Source organism: Salarias fasciatus, chromosome 10, assembly GCF_902148845.1.
Source record: "Salarias fasciatus chromosome 10, fSalaFa1.1, whole genome shotgun sequence".
NCBI classification, from domain to species: domain Eukaryota; kingdom Metazoa; phylum Chordata; class Actinopteri; order Blenniiformes; family Blenniidae; genus Salarias; species Salarias fasciatus.
The window spans coordinates 14,935,926-14,944,568 of NC_043754.1; the positions used below are offsets into that span (position 1 = coordinate 14,935,926).

General features: G+C 46.4%; 1 protein-coding gene across 2 annotated transcripts in view; it reads left to right on the forward strand.

The window, feature by feature from the left end:
- fnip1 (folliculin interacting protein 1) overlaps nt 1-7,652 on the forward strand; it is a 33,971-nt gene extending 26,319 nt beyond the window's left edge. For both annotated transcript variants that reach the window (XM_030100606.1, XM_030100607.1), the window contains 6 exons: nt 1,157-1,326; nt 2,680-4,396; nt 4,503-4,668; nt 4,837-5,037; nt 5,135-5,250; nt 5,358-7,652. In XM_030100606.1, the coding sequence (XP_029956466.1) occupies nt 1,157-1,326; nt 2,680-4,396; nt 4,503-4,668; nt 4,837-5,037; nt 5,135-5,250; nt 5,358-5,436 (2,449 nt within the window). In that variant the 3' untranslated portion in view covers nt 5,437-7,652. The remainder of the gene's footprint in view (nt 1-1,156; nt 1,327-2,679; nt 4,397-4,502; nt 4,669-4,836; nt 5,038-5,134; nt 5,251-5,357) is intronic.
- Nucleotides 7,653-8,643: the final 991 nt, after the last annotated feature.

The window sequence follows — 8,643 nt, forward strand, 5'->3', positions numbered from 1 at the left end:
TTTTCATGCTCAAATCAGGTTGCATACGACATCTGAAGGTGTCGCACAACTGTCAGAATCCATAACTGGCGTCTAACGAACTGCAACTGTGGAAATAACCGTGTTGAAAAAAAAAAAAAAAAAATAGCATTCATAACTTCAGCAAATGCTCTAATATAAAAGGGATGCAATGTTAGTTGTGGTTTGTTTGTTTTTTTTAGATCAGAAATGCTACACTTACATCTTCTTTCTCCATATTTGTTTGCTTATCTTGAGGCACATACTTGCAGATTTCTCTTCATTGTTCATTCTTTCTCCTACAAACCCCTTTATTATGCTTTCACACACACACACACACTCGCACACGGACGCTGAATGTTTCACCCTCTTTGCAATTATTTATTTGCCTCAAAAGGAGCTGTGAATGAGAAGCTCCCCGCCTGTCTCTAATGGCTTATTGTTGCTCTCACAGAGCTGCTGTGGCTGTGACCACAATTAACTCTCCATACATGAATTGGTAGCAAAGGCATAGATTGAACAGAGTTCTCATATTCATTGCTTTTGATTTCAGTGTATTTTTGACACTGGACTCAATTTTTTACACTGAGAAGACATTTCTGTGTTCCACAGAAAAGGAGTTTAAAAAAAGATCCCTCTTCTTGGTCACTTTTTCCCACCGCTCTTCAGAATGACTGGTCATGTGACTGCGTACATGCTCTTGACTCAGATCAGGAGCTTCATGTTTCCGTGGAAACCGATAGTGTGACCACGTCCCGAGATAAGCCTTGCGAGTTATCTGGTTGTTGTTCCTCCGAGTGATACTGCGGCAGACACAACTGTGCTGTTGCACGTGACTGAACTCGGCTAACAGAGCAGCATTGAGTCATAAGACAGGAAGGGAAGTAGACACTTGTGGTAAGAAATGAGAAGTGAATCATGCTCATGGAGCATGTGTGTGTCTCTATGTTCATACATTTACGTGTGTGTGTGTGTGTGTAGTTTCAAAGCCAGCAAAGAAAAGCTGTGACTGGAGTTTTATATAGTTCAAGTGAACTTGACCTCACCAAACCAGGTCAAGAGGGAAACGGGGGGAGAAAAATAAAACGGACCAAACAGGAAGTGCTGCTTTGCATTGTTTTCTTCTCTCTTCTCACCGGGCCGTGCTTTGATATTCCAGATTCCTTCCCGCGTTACTGACAGCCATCCTGACCAACCACCTGGCCTGGGTTCCCACCGTCATGCCAAACGGGCAACCTCCCATTAAAATCTTCCTGGAGAAGCACTCGTCCCAGAGCGTCGACATGCTGGCAAAGACGCATCCTTACAACCCCCTCTGGGCACAACTAGGTAACTCAGTCAAACACACACACACACACACACACACACACACACACACACACACACACACACACACACACACACACACACACACAAACACACACACACACACTCAGGGTGGTTTGTGCATTCTGCTGAAGCAGCCGAGCAGGGAGAAAATGAAATGGAGCAACTTTGGCCGGTCTTTATTTTGGCAGACGCGTGCCGTGGTGAAACATTAGCGTGTGCAGACAGGTTCGGACTCGACGCTCTTCCTACATGCATCTCATCAAGTCTTCTCTTCTCTCTCTCTGTCGCGTTGTTGTGTTTGCCAGTTGTTCGGGTGGGATTTGTTTTCTTTACTTGTGTTTAAAACATCCCTGCAGCGGCGTGCAGCTCAAGCAGGAGGGTAAATGCGGTGTTGTTCTGCACCTGTGGAAATCCAAAGATAGATTTATGTGAGGATCATTTGCTTATGTGTGAACATTTGCAATTGATTTATAGGAGCATATATAAAAGCGAGACCCTATAAATAAAATGTCAGGAAGGGATCTACAGGCATGTGTTTAGCTTTCCAAACTTTAACCTCAAGTGACATAGGAAGCACTTCCAACGTGAGTTAATCACGCCACCCAGTGGTCACAAATGAGAACTGCGATTCACAGTATAGGTTGAACTGTTTGTCTGCCACTGAATGACAGTTTTGGGAATTTAGGATGTTGTTGAAGGATATTTTAAGACAGTTTTCACAATTTATGTAACATATAACATGAAAAATGTGAAGCATTTCCAGTAAATATGAATTACAAGATGCATTATTTTTTTTGAAAATGGTCATTCTGTGTTTTTTTTCATGAGTCACTGTTTTTCATATTTTAGGATTTTAAGAATCATCAGGCACACTGGCCGAACAAATAGTTTTATTCTCTTATGAGAAGCTGAAGTTTAACACAAGTACTGTGTTTAGTCTGACTTTCATCAGTGTGTTATTGTGAACAAAAAAAATTCAGAATGTTCCTGCTAAATGTTTAACATGAAAACAGAAGAAATAAAGTGATAATTTCGATAATTTCCTCTTAAATAGAGGAAAGTTGAGCTTTGTGTTAATGATGCACAACAGCTATTTTGAATGTTAATTCAGCATCTTTGCTCCCAGTGAAATGCTCTGTGTTGGGGTGATTGCATTGCAGCGTATGTTGAATTGACACAATTAGAAAAGGCATTAGACTTGAATATTAGCAAGTTTCATCATGTTGGTCAAACTTCCCAAGTGTACAGAGAAATAACTGATCTCAGAAAACAGTTTTGATTTGAATGTTTAAATGTCATGAATGTGACAGATCTAAATAGCTGATGTTTTCTTCTCCCTGCTGCTGTTTTCAGGCGACCTGTACGGCGCCATCGGGTCTCCCGTGCGACTGTCGAGGACGGTGGTGGTGGGCCGCAGACAGGAGCTGGTTCAGAGGCTCCTCTACGTCCTCACCTACTTCATCCGCTGCTCGGAGCTCCTGGAGACCCACATGCTGGACAGCGCTGAGGACGAGGCCATCGTCATGCCCGGTTCGCTCATCACCACCTCTCTGCGAAAGGGAGAGGTGGAGGAGTCGGATTACGTGCTGGTCACCGTCCATAAGCCCAGCGGGGACTACCTGTCGCAGGGAGCCCAGAGCCAGCAGGCGGAGGCCGAGGACAGCAGCTACCCTTCAGACAACAGCCTCCAGAGCAGCACCTACACGGACAACGAGGCCGAGCACGGCACGGGGCACGCGCCCAAGGAGGAGGACGAGGACGACGAGGACGAGGAGGACGAGGACAGCAGCGAGAGTCAAGGATCGAGGAGCAGCGTGCTTCAGACGGACCACAGGACTGCAGAAGCAGCGCGGAGGGAGTCCGGGGAGCGGCACAGGGAGTCCAGCAGCCCGCTGGCCACGGAGGCCCGACTGGAGACGGTGCTGCGCGTCAGCTCGGCCTCCCCCAGGGAGCCGGATGCAGAGACCAGGGGCGGCCTGAAGCTCGTCGTTCCGTCCGCGCCCGCGACACCGGCATCAAGTCCGTCGTTGAGTCCCGTCGGCGCACACGCTCAAACCTGCGGAGCTGAGGTTTACGCCGATCCAGCATCAGGGAACCAGCCCTGCAAAGTTCTGGCTGCTCGCCCTTTAGGGATCCCTCTGGAGAAGAAGCCCCCCGATAAGACCGTGGCCGCCGCTGTGCCGGTTCCGGGAATATCGGGGAACCCGGCATCGGGGCCCATGGCTCTGCCTCTCCCAGAGGAGGAAGAGCCGGCAACAAAAGTCACCTTCCTCATCGGAGACTCCTTGTCTCCCGAATCGGACACAGAGAGCCGCGGGAGGAAGGTGGAGGAGGTCTTCAAAAAGCACAAGAAACACCTCAAGGATAAATATCCGCTCCAGCTGCATCAGCAAGGCCAACATTACCAACAGCAAGCGCTGCAGCAGCTGCAGAGAGGGGCGGAGTCACAGACCAGCAGCACCAGCGCATCAGAGGACCAAAGCAAACAGACCAAGGCGGCTCCGGCTCTGCAGCGGGTCTCCAGCAAAATGTCCCACTGGAGCCTGAACTGTGTCGACCATTTTGATGAGTATTTTAACCAGGAGAACCCCGTGGAGACAAGGACTATAGACGATGTGGCCAAACAGCAGGAGGCCAGTACCGTGCACAGTGACACACCGGGCCCTTTGGAGGTCCCCCGGCTTCATGACCTGGGAGATCCCAAATTCTGTAGTCCAGGCAGAGGTCAGGGTTCAGGCCTCTGTCTGGGTCTGGGTGGTGTCCAGTTAGGGTCCAGCAGGAAGGGAGACATTGTGTTGGGTGTTCAGAGGAGGTGCCGGTGTGGCTCCACAGACTCGTCCGACGCCTGCCGCTGCAGGATCTGTCCCGCTGAGCAGGACAAGACTCTGCTGTTGCCAGTCCCCGTTCCCCAGGACGGAAGCAGCAGCAGCAAAGAGGACCAAAAGGGCAAAACGGGGCCCGTCAACGACTGGGAGATACCCCGCAACGAGAGCTCGGACAGCGCACTGGGCGACAGCGAGAGCGAGGAGACGGAGGACTGGCAGGAGGAAGTCCTCGTCCCCTTCCCCGGGTGAGTGGACGAGGCACAGACACAAGACCTCAACCTTTTCTCCTTGTTCGTACGCTCTGGAAGCATATCAATCTTTTATTTTTCCCTTCTAATGTTTGATTTGCAGGTCAAAGTTAGTGGAGAACTACTCCAAGCCAAGCATCGCCAACTTCGGCCGGTCTCTGTTCGGAGGCTACTGCCCCACCTACGTGCCAGACTTTGTACTGCATGGGATGCCCAGTGACGATAAGCTGCGGCAAAGCCTCATGACGGAACTGACCCATGCTGTTCAGGTAATGACAAATTTGCCAAAGCATATTTCCACTTAATACGATCAAATGTTTTAGCCTTTTTGTAATGTATAAGATATAATAACTCATGGTTTCATGTTTTGCTCAATAAAGCTTGGTCCTCAGTGTTACTGAACTCCACCCCCATGACTCTGTCCTTGTCGTCCGCAGCATCCAGTGTTGGATGAGCCCATCGCCGAGGCCGTCTGCATTATCGCAGACACAGACAAGTGGACGGTGCAGGTCGCCAGCAGTCAGCGGCGAGCCACGGACGTCAACAAGCTGGGGAAGGAGGTCCTGGTGTCCAGTCTGGTTTCCAGTTTGCTGCAGTCCACTCACCAGCTCTACAAGCTCAACCTCTCCCCAAACTTCGTACGTCGCTGCTCCTCGGCCTTTTTGATTCCGCTCGCAGAAAATCCCACTCGGTTGCGTTTGGCTCATCACGCTGTTGTGTCTCCCCTCTCTTCAGTGCATCATGCACCTCGAGGATCGTCTACAAGAGATCTACTTTAAGAGCAAGATGCTCGCTGAGTATTTGAAGGGCCAGACGAGAGTCCATGTGAAAGAACTGGGCATGGTCTTAGGGTAAGCAGAGTTTTGAAGCTCTTCTCTGTGGCTGACCCACTGTTTTTGAAGAAATCCTTCTTTCTTCTTTAAACTTATCCAGAATCTTTGCTCTACTGTCGTTGCAGGATCGAATCCAGCGACCTCCCCCTGTTAGCGGCAGTGGCCAGCACTCACTCCCCTTACGTTGCCCAGATCTTACTATGAGACTGTCCCGATGCCGCTCCGGCCCACAAAACCGGCTGCAGACGCTTGACGGCTGAGCGACCGCCGACCCGGATCTGTGAGCAGTGCTCGTCTTTACGGACCACGGTCTCAGCTGGAGCCTGGCGGCTTTCTGCTGCGGCTATCTGGAGCAATGTCGATGTTGCACCACAAGGTGGAGCCAGAGACCACAGACCGGCAGACAAACCTGGAAACGACCTTCTCCTGTTGTTTGAATGTTTCTTTTTTAAACTGGAATCTTTTGGAATTTTTGGACACATATGCCAAAGACTTAATTTTTTTTTTCCTGGTGAGAATGAAAGATTCAGAAAACGACAGATTTAGTTTCTTCAACTGCTTTTTTTCCTGTACAATCCTAAACTCAGTCATACGAAACAATGAACTACAAGTTTGAATGAAACAGGTGGACATTTTTGAACATTGCTTTGGGGTGAACATCATTACCAACTTTATCAATCTTATGCCAATTACATTTTTGGTTTATTCTCACGTATTTTGTTTACAAGCCAAATTTCCCTGAGACTTCTCAACAAATCAGATTTCTTTTGTTGGATTTTTAGCAGTGGCCACCTGATCTTTGGTTTGACGTTTGGGCTGATGGGTAATCAAACTCACCGTCTTTTTGTTTTTATTTTTTTATAAAAGATAGAATTGGCTTTGACATTCTTCCCGTCGGTACAGCACTACCTCAGATCTTCATTGTGGCAGTGACACACCCACGCTCAGCTGCCCAGCAGAAAAACCTTGAGGTAAATCTTTCTTTAATGTTTTAATCAGAGGAATGTCAACTGTGCAGACTCAATGCTGTGTTCTTTAAAAAAGAAATAGAAAAAAAAAGGGAAGGCTGTTTAATTCCTGTGGACGACCGCCGAGATGACGGAACGTCCCTTTATACTGTGGAGAAGCTAAAACATGCATTATCTGCATATATTTTACAACCAAAATGCTGAGATATTTTCACACTTTTATAGCTTGGCCACCTTTATACAAATGTTTACGGCTCGGATGTTTGCTGCAGAGAGAGGAGGAGCACGGTGGGCCTTATAGTGGATGTGTGTGTGTCAGCTGAGGCTACTTCAGAGCTCGTTTCTGTGACAGCTTGACACACGAAATCTACAGCGGGACTTCTTTTTTTCTTTCTTTCTTTCTTTCTTCCTCCTCATTGGCAGTCACAGATAAGCAGGGTGCGATTTTTTGCGTTGCGGTTTAGCAGCTTTTTTTTTTTTTTTTTTTTAATTGCCACAAACTTTTTTCACATCACTACTTTCTGTCATGTAGAGAGCGTCAGAAGTGGAGAAAAGAAGTATTCGCTATCAGATGGGAAGTTATATTTGCTATCTAACGAATGTATCTTGATGGAAGAAGAAGTTTTTGGGGTTTTTTTCCAGGTTGTGCTTTGATGTACTAATCCCTAAATTCCCACAAATCTTATTTTTAAAGCTGTTTTTAATTCTGAACTGAGCAATTAAACCCTCTGCCCCTTTAAGGCAAGGGCGTGAAACATAAGGCCCATGGCCCAAAATGGGCTCGTCAACAAAATAGCAAAAATGTTCAAAGAAAGCAAATTTTAGACAATTTGTGTAAGTTTGACACCCCTGCTCTTGACGTGCTCATAATTTGACACCAGCCTCATTGTCTAACCAACTGCTGCTTTGCACAGTAATATGATCATCCATGTAGGAATTTGTGACCAGGTGTGGAAATGTAATGTGCGGGCGTCCTTGGAGATGGGACTGAATGTGTATCAGGCTTGTTGTGGTTCAAAATGAGCAGCTGGCACCTTAACCTGGAAAACTGGACAGTGCTTTCTTATTGGCTGAAATCGCACCCTGTGTATTGTCCAAGTCTTAATGCTTCACCGGCTTCTGGGAAAACTGTCTAGAATGCATATTTACATGCTTGTTACTGTAATGGAAGATGCTCCGCTATATCAGCCTACATTTTGTACAACCCAACCATTATGTTTTAAAACAAGGTATGACTTTGTATCTGCTTTTTTTTTTCTTTTCTCCTCTTTGTATATGATTAAATTATTTAGTTGCTCATGGTAAAGCGTAACGGTTCGTGTAAACTGTACATACTCCAGTTTTATTTCCATGTATTTGTACAGAATGTCTTTTAAGAATTGTCTTTTCAAATTATTTTTTTCCCAATTTTATGGGAACGTTGTGCAATAAAGATGCTGATGTTGAATTGTAGAGTGTGTGTCCTGTCTGTAACTCAAGTTAAAAGAAGATGAAATATAAAATCAGTTTTCCCGAAGTGAATAACCATAAAGAAAGGAACTGGACATGGTATAACTGAGTGGATTTTGATAGGATTTGATGATTTAACCACTTGTTGTGGGTTAGAAGTTACAACATTAGAGAAATGTTTTAAATAAGTGTCACATTTCAGATTACTAACTGTGGTTTCTACTCTTTTCCCACAATCACTGGGGGGAAAAAAACCCCTCAGAATTGGTGGTTGTGTCTCTATTTCCAGTTAAACCTACTGAGCTAATGGAGTTTTTCTTCCATTTCCTTTTCCTTAATTATCAAATCACACAATTTACAGTAATGCTCCTTTACAGTTAAACGGCCTTCTCAAGAATAGCCGCTTTGTTTGGATTGGTGGTGCTCTGGCTGCCAGTGGTCACCATCTGGATCGCACATTTTCACCCCTCCTTTCAATTTACCACCCTGAAACTGTCTGCCAGTGCGCCCCGCCCCTCCCGGCGGAGCACGGGGTAAAATGAACCGAGCACGCACTCTCGCTCTCACCGCAGTTATGTAATGAGGGGGAAAAGGCGTGTCCGGGCCGAGGAGCAGAAATACATCCGTGTCTTCTCCCTGTCACAACATTGCTATTAACTCCACTGCAGGAGCAGCAAGAAGCTGGGAGTTTGGATGAAATGTGGAAAAAGTGCGTTTACTAGGCCTTTGCTGAAGTCTCCAAGAAAAGACAGGCGGTACATTTCTAGACATTACGGTAATTTTAACATTTCGGTGGCGGGAGTTTGTCTTCTTCATAAATGCTGCGTTTATAGACATTACGGTAATTTGTAAACTCAGCTCGCTTCTGTCAGAGGGAGGGTCTGTGCTGCATTCAAGTGCTCCTTTCAGAGCTCGTACAATATATTTTCAAAATTTGCTTTTGATGCTTTTATGATGCTTTTAACACATTCAAACTTAAAACACCACTGTCGCT